General features: G+C 41.1%; 1 protein-coding gene across 8 annotated transcripts in view; it reads right to left on the bottom strand.

The window, feature by feature from the left end:
- rnf17 (ring finger protein 17) overlaps positions 1 to 16171 on the bottom strand; it is a 30380-nt gene extending 14209 nt beyond the window's left edge. For 6 of the 8 annotated variants that reach the window (XM_069178770.1, XM_069178768.1, XM_069178769.1 and 3 more), the window contains exons 1-20: positions 15917 to 16171; positions 14578 to 14693; positions 13132 to 13229; positions 12630 to 12726; positions 12223 to 12303; positions 11667 to 11770; positions 10821 to 10989; positions 9229 to 9302; positions 8681 to 8755; positions 6676 to 6866; positions 5957 to 6049; positions 5594 to 5755; positions 5163 to 5337; positions 4027 to 4183; positions 3184 to 3374; positions 2599 to 2749; positions 2057 to 2207; positions 1237 to 1352; positions 702 to 822; positions 309 to 426 (exon numbers count right to left, since the gene is read on the bottom strand). In XM_069178770.1, the coding sequence (XP_069034871.1) occupies positions 309 to 426; positions 702 to 822; positions 1237 to 1352; positions 2057 to 2207; positions 2599 to 2749; positions 3184 to 3374; positions 4027 to 4183; positions 5163 to 5337; positions 5594 to 5755; positions 5957 to 6049; positions 6676 to 6866; positions 8681 to 8755; positions 9229 to 9302; positions 10821 to 10989; positions 11667 to 11770; positions 12223 to 12303; positions 12630 to 12726; positions 13132 to 13229; positions 14578 to 14693; positions 15917 to 15986 (2510 nt within the window). In that variant the 5' untranslated portion in view covers positions 15987 to 16171. The remainder of the gene's footprint in view (positions 1 to 308; positions 427 to 701; positions 823 to 1236; positions 1353 to 2056; positions 2208 to 2598; positions 2750 to 3183; positions 3375 to 4026; positions 4184 to 5162; positions 5338 to 5593; positions 5756 to 5956; positions 6050 to 6675; positions 6867 to 8680; positions 8756 to 9228; positions 9303 to 10820; positions 10990 to 11666; positions 11771 to 12222; positions 12304 to 12629; positions 12727 to 13131; positions 13230 to 14577; positions 14694 to 15916) is intronic. The other 2 variants (XM_069178771.1, XM_069178774.1) reach the window with 2 other exon arrangements.
- Positions 16172 to 22887: the final 6716 nt, after the last annotated feature.

Raw genomic sequence — 22887 nt, 5'->3', positions numbered from 1 at the left:
CTGAAACAGAAGTTATTAAGGGTCTTGACTTTCTGCAAAATAACCACTCGCCTGACCTCCACACGTAGGCCAGCCTTCCTTTTACATCAAGAGAATGATGGTCACTGCATTTTTTTTTATTTTTCCAACTCTGAAGATCTTGTTTGTTTCAGTCAAACAACTAATAGCATACTTATAACACCAAATTCCAGGTTATAGGAGAAAGATTAGTCTTTATTCCTGACCTGCTCAAATAAATATAAACCTCAAAGTCTTCAAGAATCTCTGAAAATGAATACAGAAGACAAAAAAACTATTTGAGAACTTACTTGCTCCTGAAGTACGCCAGGTTTTCCATTACTAGATATTTACCGATATCCACATTATCGTCGGCATCAACTGCTACAAACAACTCAACTAGAAGAATACGGTTTTTGGTAACAACGCCTGAAAAACATTTGTTTTAAAATCATTAACTCTATAATCGGAAGCAACGCCTAAGCTCACAACTCCCTCTGTGATCTGTCTTTGTAAAATACCTCAAAGTCAATCAGTGGGCACACATACTGTACGCTAGAGTTTTTATGTAATATCTGCTAAAGCATAAAGTTGTACAGGTGTTAAGACACTGACCTATAAAAAGCTGATTTTCAGGGAAAAAAAAGAAAGGTACCTTAAACAACTGAAATTTGAATACTCAAAATATTAAGCACATAATTTACCAGTTGCTATTGCAGACACTAATTGATCAGCTGCAAGCTGGTAAAACATCTGTGTGGATTCTTCGTCCCACTTGTCAATGCTATTGATTGGCTTCACGTTTCCAAGACTGCACTGGATAGCCTTCAAAACGAAAAGTTCATTAAAAATCAAATTAATGGCGGGTGACTTTTCCGCATGACGATTACAGTAGGTCCAACCCTGACAGCTATGAACCAGGTGACAAGTGTACTTCTGTTCGTACGTCTTTTCGAAAGAAACCACAAATAAAAAAAGATCTGCCTTCAGAACTACCAGGGCTTTGAACTCACATGACTTGTACAGAGCAGCACCTTATGTGGTCATTTAGGCCTAGTCGGAACATGTTCCTTTTTAAAATGATCAATGTCATCAGTGTACATTTGATGGAAACAGACTAACACCAAAAATACCTAGGACTTAAATACAAAACATATTTAATATAATACCAACATATATCTGTAAATATATAAGACTCAAATATATAAAGTATATATATACAGTATAAACAAGACTCACCATTGCTGGAAAAGTCACAAATTCATCCTTGATCTGTCGCACACTGCTCAGTGGCAGTTTCATATAATTTCCAAAGTCAACAAACTTCACCTCCACAGTCCTATTGCCAGGGAGACCTACAATAACACACACACACACACATCGCTGGAGATACTGTAATTCAGGCGTTAATTGATCTTAATTTCATTTTTTTGTATTATTAATTAATCACAATTTGTTGAGATTCATATTCCAGAACACAAAAAACATCATAAAACACTAGAGATGTGCGTATTTGTGTTATGCTGAAAATCACAGAACATAATTCAACTGCAAAAAAACACAATCTTGGACAACCCACTTTTCCCAACAACGACCTTGATTGTTTAAACCATTTGTTCAACAAAGATATGGCAATGTAAAACGTTGTGTGTGTTGTTTATTAAATAAGACTGTCTTTATTATTATGACTTAGATGAAGATCACATCACATCACATTTTCAATGCTCAACCATCTTCTACTGTAGCTTAGAAGTGATCCCATCACATGAGCAGATCTCAAAACTTCACATCTCACTGTTTTTTTTTACCAACTTGAATGTATGGCTTTAGAATTACACGAAACACTTGTGTCTTTAACATCACAAGTGTTCAAGTGTGAAAAAAAGATCTTGGTATTGTGTTTTTTTTTTTTAACAATGAATTAAAAAAACTCAGAAGAAACATGGACCTTTTCTTAGGTGATATTTATCTAGACTGAAAAGTATTTGTTTATGTTTTCTTCTATGATAAGTTCAGGAATTTGAAAACCATGCTGAGAAGCACTTACGATTACACTCACCAACTATCTCTGCCCGGTACCAAGCGTTATCCTTAAACAGAGCTACACAGGCCTGGTTCAGACAGGGACAGCGTATCTCTAACCCCGACCCTCCTTGGGAATAGAAATCTTGAAGCTTTGACATTAAAATAAGGGACTCACTGTTGTCTACCTGTGATCAGATAAATGTCGTCAATACAGGCATCCTCATTTGCATTCTGTTTGGTTTTGACTGCAGACAATGAACTCCAACCACGAACAAAACGTTTTTTGAAAACAAAAATAAAAGTACATAATGAACCATATTTGAGAACACACCATGCAAACAGCAAAAACCCAGACGGATGTAAACCCAGGGTGTGAAATAACAGACGGTACAATCATTTTTGAACTATGTGTGGTCCGTACGACCCGAATTTGACTATATGATCGCCCTTCTTGACTTTAAGGATGCTTTTGTACCCATAAAGTAGATAAGCACCTTCCAAGTGTACATCCCAAGCTTTTATCTTATGTTATTCTGAACTGCAAGAAATGAAAACCGAGCTCCCCCTTGAACTTACAAGCTGGATGTAGAAGTCCGAGGGAGTTACGATGTGGCACACTACCGCGCTGAACTCCTCATTTAGCTTAGGGTACACCGGCAAGCAGTACCGCACAGACTTTTTTTCACAAATCAAGGTTTTTTCATTCCAAGGACCTGGAGAGTAAAATCTTTTAAAAAAAAACAACAAAACGAAAGAATGAGACATTGCAAAAAGGCTTTCAGGAAACTCTCAATCAGCAACCACAGATCACAAATTCACCTTTCTTGTGCCTTAAAGCATGATGCGAAAGACAACAGACCCGGCATCCTGGTGTTAAAAGCCAGGATCAGAAACTAAATGGAGAGGACAAACCTGACCAGGACTGATCGGACAAGCCGGGAGATGTGTATGTTTCAACCAGCAAGATAACGAGGAACACCAAAAATGACAAAAAAACCGTCGAGCTCTACAAAAAGTTTACAAGTGCAAGCCTTGCAATGAGCTCTCACTTAGAAAAAAACATGGACAGTCTACTGTCGAAAGGAGTAAACAAATACAGGAAGGACTTCCCAGGTGGTCAACACAAGACTGTCAAGCGTGGTTGTGTCTGGGTGCTCTCACCTTGCCAGCTCCATGAAGACAAGGTATTCTCTTAGGGAGATGGGCATGTCACTGACCAGTCTGTCCATTCGCGACTTCTGCAGGTCCACCAGCAGCGTGTCTCCGTCCTCTCCGAACACCTTCATCTCCACGGCCTTGCTCCCCACGACGCGCACGAACTCCCCCCGCGCCTCCCGCCTCCAGCCCTCCTGCTGGCATCGGGAACAAACGCGGACAGGACCCAGCCGTTACACCCCGGAAGGGCGCCTCACCTGAACATCCCCAGCGTGCCAAGAGGAAGGTCCGAAAAGCTTTTCCGCGGCGCCTTCGCGCCCGAGGAACACGAGAGGGTATCCGGTCCGCGCAAAGGGCCAGCCAGCACATCAGTGCCGTGCTTGCAAGAGCTCAGCGGTGCTGCACATCACAACCAAGCCACATCTGCCACCTTTACTATGAAACAGCCCTCGGCAAACACAGGCTTGCAGCCTCTTCTTCACCCAAACCTCATGCCAACTAAGTCAGGGGCAGGTCGGTGGGGAAGAGGCCCCACTCCTCTTCCTCATGGAAGGAGCAGTTTAGCATAACCCAACAAAACCCGTCTCGGACGTCTTTGGGAGGTGGGAGAACCCAGAGCTTGAGAAGCTCGAGAAGAGATTTTACTAAGTTTTTTTTTTAAGTCAGTCCCAAATGACATTTTCACAAAAGCCTTTCTCACAACATTTGACACCATGTAGTCTGACATACTAACAAATGCCTTTCGTTGTTCAGAAAACAAAATGAAACAAAGAGGATGGGGGGGATCACTGAGCAATATTTCATATTTTCAATCATAACACCCAAGGCCGTGAAAGGCGGTGGTCTTACCCAGTCATGTGGCACAATGCTCATCAGTGAACACTTCACTGCCAGCGAAGTCCACCTCCTCATTTCCGACTGAACAGCAAGATCAGGCTTTCTAATGCACTCATTTAAGTTGGCAACCTGAATGGAGCAATCATCTCCCACAGGGTAGTCTTCTGACCTAGAAATTTTTAATAAGTACTGTAGGTTAACAGGCTATCCCAAAGGTGTCCAATCCAGGTCCAAAATTTTAATTGGACGTATTTAATGGCTTCTCACAGTTCTTCAAGTACTGCTGCTTTAATTGGACCCAGAAACCCTATGCCAAGATTTGGCACCCCAGTCATGTTGAGCTTGTGTATGAACTGAAAGCTGACAACCATACAAGTAATTCCAAATTTATTTTTTCTTTCTTTATAATTACTTTGACACTGATAAAAGAAATGCTTGATACTGGAGTAAAACATTTTAACCTATCCAGTTCACTTCAGCTTATTGTCATATGCACAAGTGCAATGCATTTCAGGTGGGTGGCTGCGTCAGCACACATAAGCTACAAAGGAACAAGTAACAGGCTTATTCCTTCCTGAAAAGAGAAGAAAGAAAACACAATGTTTTTTTGGCTCCATGGCCAAAATGTTGTGTTTTCTTTCTTCTCTTTTCAGTGCAATGAAATGCTTATTTGCATGTGTGCTCCAATACAAAGACATTAAAGGAACCACCAAAAACAAACACAGAACAGCAGCAGCAGCAACAACAAGTTAAATAACATACAACTTAAAAAAAACATCAGTCTGACCCAGTGGTGGGGGTAGAGTTCAGTAACCAGACAGCTTGTGGGAAGAAACTGTCTCTGAATCTGGAAGTTCATGTCTTCGAGCATAATGAGACGGACAAACAAAGATTATTGTGACATACTGCTAGCTACGTATAAAAAAATACTACATTTTGGGAAACAAATAATTTCCTACAACAGGTCCAGTAACCATAACATAACCTCTGGATACTTTCAAAAATAAAATTCTAACCCATTTTGCATTTTGATACGTTTAACGATCGTCAATATTAAGACATTCAAAAACTAAAGCAACTTTTCACTCACAAATTTTAATGAGATTATGTTTCAGGAATGTAAAAGGTTAGAAACCGTCGTCTCGCACCTCGCAAGAGAGATCTCCTCGGTGTTGCCAAAGTCAGTGAAATACACCTGGAGTTTAGAGACGTGCGCCACGGCACACCTGGGCACGGACTGGCAGTCGCTGCACCTCTGAACCAGCTCGGTAATAGTGGCTCGGCTCCACTTCTCTTCTTGCAGCTTCACAAAAATCAGGGTCCCTAACGGGAAAAAAGACACCTCTCATTAAACTAACAGTAACCAAATATCACTTACACCATCCATTCTCCAAATTAAACAACGCATACAGTATATATATATAATGCTCATAGATGCACGTTTGAAAGATTTTTTTTAACGTAATCAATCAATTGAAGCAAATCACTCAGATGATATAGTTATGCACAGAAATCACTTTAAAGAATGGGTGTATCAGTACACACTGGCAATAACACGAGGGGACTAACAGCCACTGACCCACTTCCAGAACGTCTTCGGGATCCAGGAAGGTTTTCTCATCATCGCAAAACAATCGGATCTTTTTGGCTAAGCTGGCGGCGGCCTTGGTTTCTGCAACTCTTCTCACGTAGAAATGGCTGGGGTTTACCACATGGGTAACAAACACCCACTCCTGGAAAACTACAAAAGTGGAAGTTAGAAGATTTCCTGAAATCCAGATGCCCGGTGTTTGGCTATTTTTTTCTGTGCTGGGAACTTGCAGTTCAGTAAATTAATATTAGAATATGTATGGTACATAAACCGTTCAGCCAAGACATAAAAACATACACCTTTAAATGCGAGAAGACTGTGCCAGGACCAAGCTTCTAAGGCTATATTTACCTCTCCTTGAAGTTAAAGGGGGACATGCTGCCAGTGCTTTCTTAGTTTTCTTTGGCATTGCCGACTTTTCGCTTGGAAACCTCACTCCAGTTCCTGGAGCAGCACATATACATTAGTTAAGTATTTAGAGCAGCTACGATCAAAGAAGGAAAAACCCAAGGATACCAAACACAATCCAACAGAACAGCCTTCATTTCTTCACCTAAGACACTGCTAATAAGACCAAAGCAGCACACCAGACAAGATTCAAATACCTGACGTGCTCCTGGATTGTAATTCTAACGCTCTGTTGAATTATGGGATTCATAACAGGTTGACTTGTAAAAAAAGAACAAAGACTACAATGTTGTCCGTTTAGTAAAAAATAACATTTACCTTCACTCTTACTTTAAAGCAAATCTATACTGACTTACAAACGGGCAGAATTACATGCTAGACTTCTCTTTTGAATATATGAATGTTCTGCACACATCCAGTGCCGATTCCCCATCTCTGACCATGAGGGCAAAAAAATACAAAAATGAACATTAAGAACCCACATCTTTGTGACTGCAAATCCAAGGATGATGTGCATCCACCGCTGGGATTTTGAAGAAAAATCCAGGGTTTTGCTCCTAAAAAAACACATATTCCTCCCACATTTTTTGCATTTCTTTTTTTAAAAAAAGTCTTTAAAAAACAATAAAAGCAAGCTTTTAATACATTATGGTACAACTTGCCTGATTCTGGAATCTCCGTGTTTTTGTAGGTCATCACATCTGAGCTGCCGAAAGACTCATGAGAAGGTGGTTCAGGCACCTCCATCCCACAGTCCTTCAGCTGTGACGGCGGTTCTTGGTTGCCGTGACGGGTCACAGAGAGCTTCATTTGCTTTTGGATGCTCAACTGTCTTGAATCCTCTGGCGCGACGCTAAAGATTTTCACACAGGACATAGTGAACAGCGGGACAGAAAGGGCTCTGCCCTGACCCCTCCTGATCCAGGGACAGCATGAGCGTAAACGAGCATCATCATCTGAAACACCACTGAGCACTACTCCACTGCTCCAGGGGATAAGGCACTTCATCTGGGCGCATGTTAAAGTGACTCTTAAAACATCAGGAACTGAAGAGCCAAGGGTTATTTCACAGAGATCCGTGCATTTGCACCACACACCCGACGTGTAGTTAGCAGGTCCTTATGTGACATACTGCACATCAGGCTGGGCTTTACCATATCACCTTCAGCTCTGTATCCTGTTTTGTTAAATTGCAACTGGCAATTGGCATTGACCATGGTGAAAACTTCAAATCAAAACACATGCTAAAACTGAAAGAAGTTTAAGGAGTTAAATTAGCTGATTTATATAGCTGGCTGATCTTTAGCTGTGTATTTTATAAATGCAACGCGAGTGAAATACAATAAGTGCAATGCCTAAAATATTTTCGGTAATAAAAAAATAATTCTCATTTAATGACTCTTAATAAATACCAACAAAAACCTCAATGAAAACTCAAATAAGGGCAGGGCAGTCATAGGCAACACCAAACCCAGAATGTTTTAGCTGTGACTGTATGACATACAGTATATCACACTGAACAAATGGATATCTTTCATACAAATTTCTGGTGTAGATTAAATGTCTATCTACTCAGTAAAGTTGTTCAAAATATAGCATTCAGAGTTTACTGAATGCTACTGCAGACACAAATTATTGAGAAAAGGGGGATAAAACCATAAAGCATGATTACACCATCATTTGAAAGGGTCTGGTTTGACAGGAGGTGAAATAGTCTCATCTTCAGGTGAACAGGAGTACTTCATTATTTTTAAAATGCTACTATGCAACAACTAAAATGTTATCTATGTAACAGATAACTGCTGCGGCACCTACACTGTATCTAATTCTCCTGCACATCACAGACATGAAGGTTCCATGAAGGTCTGGACTTGCCGGGCTCTAAACCTATTACCGTTATATGGCCATACTAATACTACAAAGGAACAAGTAATAGTTTTATTCCATGCTGAAAAGAGAAGTAAGAAAATGTTTTGCTGTGGAGCCTTCTTCAGATGTAATACTAATACTACTGCAATTATTATTAATAACAACTACAAGAATACTATTATATAATTATAGTAGTTCAGGTGGGTAGCTGCGTCAGCATGCGTAGACTGCAAAGGAACAAGTAATGGGTTTATTCCATGCTGAAAAAAAGAAGAAAGAAAACACAACGTTTCATCCGTGGAGCCTTCTTCAGGTGTGAGAAGGCTCATTGACACACCTGAAGAAGGCTCCACGGCCAAAATGTGTTTTCTTTCTTCTTTTTTTCAGCATGGAATAAACTTATCACTTGCTCCTTATATAATTATATAAAAGTCATATTCCTCAAAAGCCTGTCTTTGCTTTGTCCACCATTATCAAGAGAATGCATTTTCAGATACAAAATGGCAAGGTTTTTCAGACAACCAAAACCACTGTACATTTTAAATTTGCAAAAAAAGTTGTACTAATATTCCACCCAAAAAATGTAAAAAGATAAACATCTCTAATATGACTCCACTGTTTCGATAGCACATTGTAGCTCCCAGCCCACAGGGCAGTTCAATATAGATCCGCATCATTTGTCTACACTATTTCTTTCTGTCCTATTATAAAACTCACTCTCCATACAATGTCTCTCTCAGGCACTATTCTTAATTTTTTCTTCCAGATTAAGATGTAGAACAAACAAAATTAACTTGCGTTTTGGGGGCATCACATCTTATCTTAAAGCCATCATTTAGGTTCTGGATGAAGCCATCATAATCCAGGCTGCAGCTGTGGGAAAACGGAACAGCTATGAGTGATGCAAAGCACACGTGTTTCATTAAAGCACACAGGGACTCCCCAGGAGCCCCAGGCCCACCATCTCCAAAAGCCAGGTTAACGCCGAATACGATGAACAAGAGCAATGGGATATACTTCATTAATCACCAAGGGGGAGATTCACATGCAGTAAAAGAACATACAAACACTAGACAAACAAGATGGTGACTCCAAAAACTACACTGACACAACTGCTCATGATCTACAGTGCTCCGTTCCTGAAACAAGGACAGTAAAGAAAACCGAGAAGGTACAGGTCTTAGAAGAATCTTTTGGAGCTAAAAAAACGGTTAAAGTTAGAGAAAACTACAGAAATTCAGCGATGCAGTATTACCGATTTAGTCATTCCAGCCAACAAAGGATTACAGAGTGGAAAACACAGATCCACACAAAGATTTAAACCATTTGCAGTCATATCCTCCTACCTCAGACCAGATGCTTGCCCGAGACATGACAAATAATCCTCTCTGCTCAGACAGGACTGAAGGGTTGCAACAACCTGAATAAAAAAAAAACACAATCCTGCTCACATTTATTTGTATTTTGCAATGTACATTAAGTTTCACAACCTCACATTTCAAGCTCAAACTATTCATCGGAAAAAGAGAATAATACGCGATCTTCACTCATACCAGAATTCATCTTTGCCAAGTAGAATAGTACAGTTCAATTTTCAACTTTTCAACAAAAACGGATTGGTAATTCAGTGTTAAATATACACCTTGCAGTTCTGTTAGGACAGGTAAGTTCAAATCACTCCTCAGTTCACGGAAAAAATAACTAAACGTACACTGTTTCACCATTTTATCTTTTATAAAGATGATTTTATACTGCTTATTTCATGCAGCCCTTTGTTTACATGTTTCTTCAGAAGAGTGGCTGATTGAGAGGTAATCGACATGGATGGCTCACAGCTGTCTCTTCCTTCAAGGAAATTAAAGAAGAGTGGCCTTTCACTGTGTCCTGGGTTCGATTCTGGACTAGGCTGTGTGCATTTCCGTGTTTGCATGTTCTTATCCTGTACACACTCTGGTTTCCTCCAGGTTTCTTAGTTTCCACCTGCCTCCCAAAGACATGACTGTCGGGTCAACTGGCAATTCTAGACTCTCCCCGTGTGTTTGTGCACACGCCTGGACTTGGCGTCCTGTCTACAGTATCAGGGTTCGGTCTCGCCTTGTGTCCTGCATGTCCAGGAGGTTCCAGATTGCCATAGCTCTTGACAGGAACAAAGGGTTTGCTGATAATGGGCGGATGGAAAACAGCCAAGATCACTGAACCTGTGTGTCCGGCATTTCCAGATTTCAAAGCTCTCTTTATCCAATAATAGTTTGTTTTGTTCTGTAGGCGATTTTTTCCTGTTCTACCCAGGATCTGAGAATAAAACCAGAGCATACTGGATTCAGGTATAACATTGTGTGGGAACACTTAGATCAGGTGGCCTCAGCTGTTTAAAAGCTTACTGGACCTTTTAATGCAGAGAGCTAAGCTCCACATTGTAATGCTGGTATATTTATTAGCCAATCCTTTTCCGCTGTGTTGCTGAGAGCTTTAGCAACCCACTTCCTGCTACACACCAGCAAAGCTCCTTGGCAACACTCTGCATCCAGGGTAACCTTCTGTTTTATCACACAAGAGTTAGCACACTTTTCTCAGGCCCCAGCAATTCCACACACTGGATTTCTTAAATACAAAGTAAAAATGAAATGTTTTTTGTTTTCTTGGATGGGATTTGTTATCTTGCACCCCGGAGGGTCTCCACGGGATGGGAACTGCTTGCGTGCCTTGTGATACACCGCAGCAGACAGACAAGCATGGACAAGGCAGGAGCATCTGCTGGGAGGGTGCCAAGGCACAGAGGTGGACTTAAGTGGTCCTGACCCCTCAACACAATGTGCTCCCTTACTGTGTCGGAGTTCGACCTGTGACACTATCCCCCTTTACACACTGAGCACTACCTGGACATCAGCAGAACTTCCATCATCATCTCTCAAATCCCCTTCTACGTTGAGGCAAATACCTTTTCCACGTCACAGTAGCTTCCAAGAGCAGGAACCTGTTGAACTTGCTTCGCATTCTGAACAGCTAGTTCCAAAATCCTTTGCTCCTCTTCCACTTTTTCGATAGCACATTTAGTTGCAGGGAAATACTGGTTTATGTTCGCCAGCTCTCCCACTAATATTCCTCTTCTGTAACAAATTGAGGGCAATAAATGATTTCAACAAATTCAGCAAGCCTAAAAACATTACTAGAAGTGCTTCTTAACGCAAGTTTTTCTGCAGTTTCCCCGAGACAAAAGTTGATAATACATTAATCTTAGGGCTCTATAGCAAACTTTCATTTCACAAATAGAGAAATAAATGTTAAAGTAAAAATAAAAAATGAAAATTACTTACATTAGATATGCAAGCTGAGTCACTCAGAATAGTAACACATAAAGTTAAAAATCATATCCATCTTAAAAGAGCAAACTCTAGTTTTCAATTCAAAATTATGCGACATGATTTAATTGTAAGAGCATCAAAAGCTCTAGAACCTCTTTACTTTCATTTCTACATGAAAAGAGTACCGAGTCACTTCCAGCACAATGCTCTGCTTGAAATATAAAGCTGAATCAGCAGAATCTTCAAAATAAAAATATTCTTTAGGTCCCTAAATAGACCTTTTACCCGGAAGATCTTTAAAAACAACTTTCCGTGAAGTTTAATAAGGACGGATTCACTAATAACGTATGCCACAAACCTTTTTTTTTGCCAGACTCTGATCTACACAATGTAGAAAGCTAATATGTATAGATGTGTGAGGAACCTGATAAAACACATTTGGAGATGCTAGAGCTCTAACAACTCTCAAAGGTTTGTGTTACCTTCTGTTTAATGCAGTAGTTGCCATGTGAACTGCTTCATCTATTTCCTTTAGGAGTCTGGCCTTCTCATTTTCAACTTGGTTCTCAAAACCATTCAGAAGAACCTTGAAGAATAAAATAGTTCACATTAGTCTGTAATGTATACCCCACGCTCCACAAAAAAGTAAACATTCGACTTTCACCCCAGCTGCTCAAGGGGCGCCGTATAAATGGCTGACCCTGTGCTCTGACCCCAAGCTTCTCTCCCTGTCTGTGCCTCTCATGGAGAGCAAGTTGAGGTATGCGAAAAGACAAATTCCTAATGCAAGAAACTGTATATGACCAATAAAGTGATCTTATCTTATCTCTGAACTGGCTTCATCACTCTGCTCTCCTCCCCACTGAGAGCTGGTGTGTGGAGAGCGGACTGGTGCACTATCACTGCCATTACATCATCCAAGTGGGGCTGCACACTGATGGTGGTGGAGGGGATCCCCACTACCTGTAAAGGGCTTTGAGTGGAGTGTCCAGAAAGAGCAATTTGTAAGTAGAAGGAATTATTGCCTTTAAATCTCACCTCATGTAAGCTCTGAAGCTGAGACATCTTTTCAGAGGCAAGCAGCAGTGCATCATCCACTGCTTGTAAGGGATCTGAGTTCTACATGAAAAAATTAAACAGACTTTTTTAATTGCAAAACCTGTTCTCAATTGAGGTGCTATCACAGACAATGCAATCTACAGAAACAGCACATTTCATATTACCAACCAATGCAAAAATTCTGCATATATACGCACTGCATATGACAACAGGATGGCCACTTTAAATGACAAAATAGCACCCCTATCACTAAACAAATAACACACAGTGGTTCTAATTTCAGCGACTTGATTCTTGACAATATTATGAAGTCAAATTCACCTGTTAAAATAACCTGTCCTCATGTTTTACTACAAACAACACAAAATGTAATATTGTATTCATACCAATACAGTCTTCTCCTTGTTTACATCACTCAAAAGCACAGATTGGCAACACATCTCTAAAGCTGGCAGCTCTTCACTGACTGAAGTCTTAGCTTGGCTGGGAAAAAAAAAACATGATCAAGTGGGGTATAAGCATGTATCAGGACATTTAATGTTAGTTAAAGTAATGCTAATACTAGTTCCTAATATTTGATCCAAGACACACAGATAAAAAAAATCTACATTTTAATCAGACTCATCATACCATTATTAAGATATAAAATAAAGTTTTGTGTATATAGTCCTGTCTAAAGAAGCACACTGTTTTGTTTTAAGGTACTGCTATTAGTCCACATTTATCACAGTAAAACACTCAGGAGTCTAAGCTCAACGACAACAGCTTCCCTGAGCTACATCAGTGCAGAATGGACAGTATGCACCCATTTCCCTTTCACTTCTATTAAAAGAACAAGCCTTTTTGTTGCTCCTTTTTACACACCACTCTATTACAAGCATGCGTCACCTTTTCTGTCTCTTCATATCGGTGGTATAGATCAGTCCCATGATCCTCTTGTCTCCTGGAAGACCTTCGACCCCATCAACACTCAGCTGAGTTTCAGCCTGCAGGGACACTGCCATGCGTTAGGGCTTCCCCTCTCCCCGTGTCTGAGATATGCAATGCAAATACAAAGCCCACTTCCACTCCACACTTTTTCAAATTAAAATCTGACGCCAATCATATAACTTGGGTTTTGGGCAACAGCCTCAACCGCAGGCCCCAGGTTCCACAGCTGGGCACGAGACAGCAAAGAACGTGCAGTACCCCACAAAAACAAAACCTTCTTAACAAAATGATGGCCACCTCAAAAAAATGATAGTACTCTAGAATAAACTTATGGTACACAGCTGTGCACTTTTAATAAGAAGTGAGTTATTACCTAGAATTAAGACAACAACAAACCTTTAATCATGCTGCATAACAAACCTTTAAAATACTTAAACTAATGCACACAAAGAACTTTCAATTATACCTTAACGATACAGCATACAAAAAACTCTTACTGTACCTCTCGATAACAGAGAGTTAAGTAAATCAATATCAATTTACTCACCTCTCTGCTATTGTGTAAACAGTAATTATTAGTGAAATAACACAGTGTTTCCAGGGTGATGTGTAATTATGAAATGGATGCTAGGAGCCAAGCACACAGCTTAATCAGGCATGAGCAAGTCTATGGAGCTGGAACTGGTGTTAGTGGGGCCAGTAGGAGGCGCTCACCCTGTGGTCTATGTGGGTCCTAATGCCCCAGTACAGCGGCAGGGACACTAGACTGTAAAAAGGCACCGTCCTTCAGGCGAGATGTAAAACAGACTCCTGATTCTCTGTGGTCATTAAAAATCCCAGGGTGTTTCTCACAAAGAGCAGGGGTGTTCCCCCAGCAACCTGGCCAAATTTCCCATCGGCCCTAACCAGTCATGACCTCCTAATAATCCCCATCTCTGAACTGGCTTCATCACTCTGCTCTCCTCCTCCCTGAGAGCTATTGTGAGGGGAGCGTACTGGTGCACTCTGGCTGCCTTAGCATCAGGTGGAGGGGAGTCCCTATTACCTGTAAAATGCTTTCAGTGGAGTGTCAAGAAAAGCACACTATATATCTATCTAAGGATTTTTTTGTATTATTATTATTATTATTATTATTATTATTATTATTATTATTATTATTATTAAATGCTTCCACTGTATTTTCTTTACTAAAGATCTTCACAATGAGACTAAATAATACAAGGTCCTAATTCGTCCTAAGCATCACACACCCTTAAGTACTATGAAATGTCAGAGCAGGTGCAAAATGGAGGGATTCTTAGCATTGCTGCTGGCAGCCATAATGCCACAATGAAAATGAGTGCTAACCTCTGGTAGCCTCTGGTTGGCACATGGGGATACTGCCGTATGGCAGGGCGACCTTACCTTGCACTGTGGACACACGATGACTTCGCCATTACTGGCCAAGGACCACAGACATGACGAACAGAAGACATGCCCACAAACCAGGACCAGGGGTAAGTTTCCAACTACCTCATCCTCTGTGGAACAAAACCAAAATAAACCCCCCCTTAAACCAAGAAAGAACTGGTCAAAATGAGGTTGTACATCTCTTTCCTGAACTCCAGCTCGCATTTGACAGCCACTCGTAATCTTTACGATCGCACAGCAACATGTGGCTTCTCTGTGCCGAATCCCTGTCGCCCGCGGTTATTATTCCTATTACCGTCACTGAGAAGCTTTTTTGTCAAAAAGGAATTAGAAGCGTGAAGAGATATTTACACTCACTAGCATCCCTCCTGTGCTGGAGCCTCAGTTCCATTCAAGAGGATGAAAAATAATCTGAACACAACAATAAGGATATAGCCTGTTCTAGTACTGTACATTAAAATGTTCAGAGTTACTTAGACACTTAATTCCCTATAACCTAGTTATTTTGTGAATCAGTTATGTTTAAAATTAAGTGTTAAAAGCCACTGCCTACCGTTTTTTCCCCCACTGCTCATAAGGCAATAAGAAAATCATCACAATATTACACAAAATTACCATACAAAGGGGATATACCACTTGAAGGGCTATATACACTTGAAGAGCTTCTCCTACATTTCTCAATACTACAGCCTCTCAGGCATTCTTAAAAAATGAAATATTTCTTGGCATTTTGTCCAAAGCACGAAATACTCATTTTTGTACACTGTATAGTTTTGTCTGAAGGGAAAACAAAGTCTGCTTTATACTGTACAGTACCAAGAGAGAACAAATCACCCTTGAACCTTTGACCTTTCGTGTATGAAATTATTTTATACTTACCATTGCTGACACCGAGTGCATTAACTTATAATGTCGTGAGATGACACTTAATGGGTTTTATACCAAAACGTTTCAGTCGACTGACAAACAGATCAAGACGCCAACTGCAACACACACACACAAAAAAAAACACTTTCTGTGTGCCTACCCTTCCTCCTCTCCGGCCCCCCACTCATCAAAACCGTTTTTTAGCAAGTAGGAGCTCAGGTCGTTATTGCACGGCGAGTACACAAGCTTCTTGCGTTCATGCCCATTTTTAATCGCTTTATACGTCTGTCATGTCCTCTGATGGCCGCCAAGCCCGCGGTTAAAACCGTAACCTGGCCTACAAGCCCACGAAACATTTTATCATGTACGTGTGTTTGCGAGGCGGGGTGGGTACGGACATGCCATTTTACATGACTTTTTCACTTTCACTACCGATAGCTGCGCGCATTTCTAACAGGTGTGTTACCTGACAGCGTGTATTGACGAGAGCAGCCCTCGCACACCGGGGCGCTTCGCTCGCCGGAGCCTTCCAACATGTCGGACCCGTCCCTCGCTCGAGCGGCGAGGCCTAGCGCCCTCCTTAAGCCCTCCGCCCGGCCGCGGTCAAACGCCGGCCCGCCAGCGCTCGCTTTCCTTATCGTCGGTATTTTCCGGGTCGCCGGGTCCGTTGTTTTGTTCGATAAGACTTCTTATTCAATTTCTCAGACCTCGTTTTTTTTGTTTTTTTTTTTTAATGGTGGGTAATAGTGATATGTCGGTTGTTTCGTTCAGTCGAGGAACCGCACCGAACTTGTTAACGAATGACGTCCTTTTTTTAAAAAAAAGTACGTTAAAGAATAAAAAAATAATAATCATAGGAAATTCTTCGTGAATTGTAATTTTCACCCCCCCCGAGGCAGTGGGACGAAAAACAAAGTTGTAATATTACCAGGCAAGGGGCACTCTGGTAAGGGGACAATGTTCTGGTAATTTTTTTTTTCCCCTCAGATGATATCAAAATAATCCGCTAGGAGGAGCTAACATGATAAAAGGCTGAAAAACTGAGGGGTTGTGAGTTTCTGTGCAGGGTCATGAAGCCGTAGTAAAGACAATCCTGCTCTTTCCCTGATCAAACAATTCATTTCGGCGTGTCCCTCACACATACCTTTAAAAACAGCCAATTAACAGGCAATATGTTTATTACTACTAATCTACAACAAGTAGATATATTATCTTTTCGATGTCACGGATTGGGTTAAATAAAAAACCGTGATTACAAAATACCGTATGTTTCGTAGCACGGAAACATGTTAACGCCACAGAGAAAATATTGCATTTAAACGATATAACTAGTTTTAAACGGAATTATTATCATGTTTACCTGCTTGAACTACAAACCTGGTAGTTTACTGATTATTTTACATGGTTTATGAGGGTGAGTGGCACTGTGGTGCAGTGGTTGGCAGTGCTGCATCGTGACGTTGGGGACCTTGGGTTCAATTTTGGACCTGGGGTGCTGTCTGCTTGGAGTTTGCATGTTCCTACGGTTTCCACCCCCCCAGTCTAAAGACTGGTAGGTTAAATGGCTTCTGAGAGTATTGGTCCTGGTGTGTTTCTGTGTCTGTGTGTGCCCTGCGTTGGACTGGCATTCCGTCCACTGAACCTAAATTGGATAAAATAGCTTAAATCTTTGATGAATGGTTTGTGAGGGTAGGAGTTTTAGGAATAGTTTACTGTGGTCTCCAGATTTGTTGTTTACTAATCAGTGTACACGGTTTGTATAGAGTTTAACTTCCTCACCTCCACGTGGTTAAACAACAGAAAGCTGTACTTGTCTGTTTGAAAGATCAACATGTAACTCTTTTTTTTTGCAAATAAGCAATAAATCGGTAAACGTACCATCTAGCCTTCTTTTATCTTGAATTGGTCACAGGCACAACAAGCACAGGCAGTGAACAAGGTTTTTCAGGTATTATATAACGCAAATGTGCAAAACGCCAACAAGAACGATCTCGAAAGTAGGAATGTAGCTGCTGATCAGAGTTTTTTAAAACGTGCATGATCGCACAGCACGTGGGTTGTTGTCTGTGAGCCCAGAAAAGCACACAGCATGTCTCCAGTGAGAGACAATGCAGTGTATAAGATCAGTTTGTGTTCACTAACCTCCCGATCCCCTCAAATTAATTTCTAACCCTCTGCTTTGTCCATGTCTATTGCTCTCTCAGGAAACGAAAAATGAATGTACTGAAATACTGTATGGTTGAATCCAGGACAGAATGTACAGCCAACAAGCAGTACATATTCCAGCCAGATCTAAAGGAAATAACAATGCAGGTATGTCAAATACTATAGTTTAGAGTCAATATATTATATTTACTACTGAATTTTCTAGTCATTGTTTTTCAAAATGTAGATATCCTTGTCTCATGTAAACTAGAAGTTATTTAAGTAGTGTTTTCCTTCAGTAGCATTAACACACTAGACGTTGTCTCCTGTAGTTAGACTGTGTTCCTTAGGTGAATACAGTTCAAGTTAAGAATTTGATATCTACAAATACCATTTTAAAATACACAGCCTGACTCATTCATACTGAACCCTGGTGTGATTTAAACATACTATTTTTTTGGTTTATGTAGCAACTAGGAAGTGTCTGGTGTCAAAGGGCTCTTTAATTCCTGGGCCGGGCAGCAGGTGGTGCTGACAGAGGTCACATCTGACATCTGGACCTGCGGCACCTGTGTTTACCTGAATGTCTCCGGGAAGAGACAAGGCCCCAGTGGGCTGATTTCAATCTGTGCGTGCCCAGGGCAGCCTGGAGTCACAGAGAGCTGTGAGACGAAAGACTAGGAATACTTCAGGGTGACATGGAATCAGGGATGGGAATGTTGCACTGAGAGGGAAAGAAGGACAGGCAGTGTGGAGCTGAAATGTTATTTCATCCCGAAAAACCTCACCCTCAAGACCGCAGCCGCGTGCCTGGGCAGAAACTCAAGGACAAACTTACTTTCATAGTCCCAGATGGGAAATTTGCTTTGCAGGCGTGTAAAAGACATAACACAATACACAATACAATCAACACGACACGAACCCCTTAACTAATAGGAAACACGCAATGCTTGATGAGAAAGAAAAACAAATATAAGAGTAAAATATACAATCAGTTGTCCAAGTTAAGCAGGTTGCCAGCTGTGGGAATAAAGAATAACTTGGTTCTATTGCACTTGAATCTAGAACAGACAGAATCGATGCACTGATGGATGGAGCTCATATTCACTGTGCAAGGAAAGGTCATGACAGTCACTGATTATATAGCCCTTCCGCACTGTTCGTTTGATGTAGATATCTCTCAGCTGTAGCTGTTGTGCACCAGTAATTGTGCTGGCTTCCTTCACTGTCTGTTTTTATTGTGTGTATTAATGTTACCAGACCAGGCTACCGCAGTGAATATTGGGATAGACCGAATGAAAGGTCTGTAGAATTAAAGACATTGTTGTACTACACACAAGAGCAGAGTTTTCTCAACCATAACGATCGATGTTGGCTCTTCTGACATCTGAGTTTACCTCAAAGGTTAGTTTGAAATCAACAACAGTGCCAGGATATTTGTAACTGTTGACAATTTCAACTTCCACACATGGTTCCTTGTAGCTGCCAACACCTGAGCTATATTTGTCCCCAGAAGAAACCATTTAAAAAATGCTACATTTGTTTATGTGAAGAAAGATGTTGGCTCTTATTTCTGTCAGATGTGCTTTGGAAAAAAGTAAATTCCTCAGAAACCAAAACTCAGACTTAGGCATTGAGCTCAAAACAGCTCATTTTGCATATGCAAGCTCATGTTTCAAAAAACATTTATTTTGATGCTAAAGCATGAGGCAAGAAATCATTCACATTCTTCCCAGTGCAAGGAGATAAGCAGACTAGAAACTAAGTAATTATTTGGTAATCCTTCTCTTTAACAGAAGTATTTTATGTACATGTGACCTCTGTTGTGAGCCAGCAACCGTAGGTCACAACAAATCTGGTAAAGAAATGAAAAATTTCTTGTTTATCTAAGAAACCTGTAATTGTGTAACAACTATCCAAATAGAACCAACTCTCGTCGTGAAGCTCCTATATTCTATTTGAACAGGGTGATTAAAATAGCAATTGCATTTAGTTATATGTGATGAATTTTATTACGGGAACATGGAGGCTGTGAAGTGCTTGTTGAATCCACAACTTCTGGACTTTGGTTGTGGATGTTCAGTTTGAGCTGATGTAATTAGTTGACCTCCACAGGGGACTTTTGATTAGTATGCTTTCTCATTTCTGTCAGAGATCCAGATTCTTTAGTTATATTGTTTTATATATCCACAACTATTTATTCTATAGTTAGTAAACTAGTGCAATTGACTGATGCTGCCATAACAGCCAACACTGTAGATGCTGCAACGGAAAATCAAAAAGACTAAATTCAAGACTGGGCAATCACCCGGGAGATGACAATTAATATAGACAAATTGACAGGACTAAATAGGACAGTGCATTGAACAGTGACAACGAAAGCTGCTTTGGTATGCAAAGGGTTGCAGGATTATGGAATGAGCTAGCAGGTCATGTTGTTGAAACTGATGCTAAGGAAATGGCCTGATAACATCCTGGGGTTCAGGAACCCAATGAGCTGTAAAGGTCACATGACCTTCTCTTGCTTGTAGGTTGTAGTGTCCGCTGTGTGATGTTCGTTTGAGCGCTGTTTTATATTCACAGGGAGAACATCGGGAAATTGTGGAGAGGTTGAATGGAATTTCAAACACGCTTTGAAAAGCCTACTCACATTTTTCTTTGCAAGTCACAACAGGACAGAACGTTTTGTTTGTGTGTGTGTGTTTACCGCTGACCTGTTTTATTTTTCATGTATTCGTTTTTTTGCAAGAACACAGGGCTTCGGCGAGGAAACCAGAGGGGGCGTACCGTGTCATACCTTGTGACGGGCTGCGTGCTTTTCTAGGCATATCGTCCCATTTTAGTCCTGCTCTGGTGGCAGGCGTGGAACAACCGTGCTGTCGACAGCTGACGAGGAAAAATGGTTTAAAAACCAACACCGACGTGCATCCTATGTGTACTCTACCCTCTTCATGACCAAGAAAGGGAATGCACCGTATGTAGACCGAGAGAAGGAAATATAAAGATGCAGAGGGACTGAAGCATAGATGGTTATGAGCGTCGGGGTGTGTGTCCTAACCCTAAAGGCAGTTGTGTGTCATCTTCACACAGGGGAAAAGACCATTTCGGGATCTGGGTCAGATGCTCTCCCCGGGCCCCTTCGTGTGTTTCTGAAAGGGTTTGCAAACTGCTGTAAATCGCAAAGCGTGTAATTGTGTTAATGAATCACCAATTGTTCTTAATTGTGTTGTCAAATTTAGTAAAAGAAAAAAAAGCTCTCTGCTGCGGCAGGAGAACGCGATTAGATTTTTTTTTTACGCTCCTTTTGCTCGCCCTGTTGTCCTCCATTGCCGTGCCCACTGGGTCTGCGTTCTGTCCCTGGCGAACAGAGAGCATCTTCTGACAGCAGCCGCGACAGCAGGCGGTGAGGTGCAGATCTAAAGGTCATGCCACACTCCGGTACTCTCGGGGATTGTTTTTAAACTAGCTGCCTCCCGGCCTCGGATGTTCGGCGCAAAAGGGGGCAAAAAAATTAAACGAGCGGCAAGATTTTACCTTTTTTAGGCAGATGATCTTCTGAAAATGTTAGCTTTTTATACTGTGAAACAAGGCTGTGTCTTTCAGCTCCCACGTTCCAAGAGTTGGTGTGTTGATTTTATTCTTTAAATAACATGCTAAACAATGGTATAGGATGGTAAGTACTGTAGTTATATCAATAATAATAATAAATAATGTTTTACTTTTACATCATAGTGGTCTGTTTAAGTTTTACGATGGATCTAATTGTTTATAAATAAATGGAGTAACATAGACTTACTTGGGGATTGACCTGAATGATAAAGACTGGTTTCACAGACCAAAGTCTTCTGTATTTTAGTTGTATGTTCTTTCTTTTACGGCGGCTCAGATGCGATAACTGCGTAATCATAGCTTTTTTTTAGATGTAAATCTTTGTGGTGGACTGATTGGGTGAGTGTGGAAGTACTATTTTAATTTCGAATCTTGGTTATTTCCTTTGCTGGATGTGGGCCAAATACCCACCCTAACCAGAAAATTTGCAATATCTTACACAGATAGTTAGGCAATTTGCCTAGTGTTGTAGAATGAACTCCAAGCTTTCAGCGGTGCAATAAACCAGACTACCTTCACTGTTCAGCTGTGGCTCATAATGTCACGAGCACAGACTGAAATCCGTGTCAGATCTTGTAGAAGACCCTATGCGATGCGGTAAGAGCTGGAGAAAACAGCGTGGTAAAAGGAACACACAGGGGTTTAATAGTGCACAAAATAATAGTGACAGTCCGTGAGACAGTGTACGGGGAAGACAAAACGGCATCCAAATCCAAACAGGTCCAAGGGCAGGTCAAAGCACAGTCCGAGAGTCCATCAACGAGGAATCCATCCTGGGACGCGACAAAGTTAAAACCCCCGGGAGGGGGGAGCACACGGACGAACAAAACATGGAGGTCCAAGGGTGACGGGGCGAGATCCTCCAGACCCCGGGCTCAGGGAGCGGGAGGTGTCGGGATGAGGCCTGTGCCCTCAGCAGACGGACGTAGGGTTTCCTGGTGCTAGGCGGGCCTCGTGACATCTTACCATAATGATGAGCGCCGAGGACTGGAGGAGCTGGTCTTTAAATAATAACACTAAAAGGGTACACCTGGAGAGCTTAATCACACGAACAATAACGGAGCAGTGGAGCGCCCCCTAGGGAGGGATGTCGCGCGTGACACATAAGAACATAAGAGAGGTTGCAAAGGAGAGGAGGCCCTTTGGCCAATCAGCATATAATCTATCGGTTTATCAATCAATGTGGTGTGAACACAGCTTTTTAAACAGTGTTCTTCATGGTTCTTTTTCACATAGCTGTGCTTGTTTCAGTGATGTCTGCTCAAGATCTCTATCAGGGTGTCACGGGTCCAGTGCAAAAGGGGATGTAAGAGTGTGTCACTTCTGTATGGAGTAACTTGAGATTTATAGTATCCGACAGATGAAGAAATGTTGCAGCTTTGAATATCGTTTGTTTAAAGTTGGCGCACTGTGTTGGTAATCACAGCGTCAATCACTGTTGGGACTGCTGTCCATCAGTGTGATATAAGCAAGCTTGAAACTTGTGGTAATTTGTTTAATAGTACCCTGGTACTAAATGTTATGGTCATTTTTAGTGTTGCTTATCTGTGTTTGCTGCATCTTTCTCACAATTGTGCCTTTTACAAATTTACTATTAATATATTTACTTTATACTACAGTATATGTACTAATGGGACGCTGTTCCAATTAATTTACAGTTTTTGTTGGAATGATGTATAGCTG

This window comes from Lepisosteus oculatus, chromosome 15 (assembly GCF_040954835.1).
Source record: "Lepisosteus oculatus isolate fLepOcu1 chromosome 15, fLepOcu1.hap2, whole genome shotgun sequence".
NCBI lineage: Eukaryota > Metazoa > Chordata > Actinopteri > Semionotiformes > Lepisosteidae > Lepisosteus > Lepisosteus oculatus.
The sequence above is the reverse complement of the archived record's forward strand: the minus strand, read 5'-3'. Positions and strand labels throughout refer to the sequence as shown.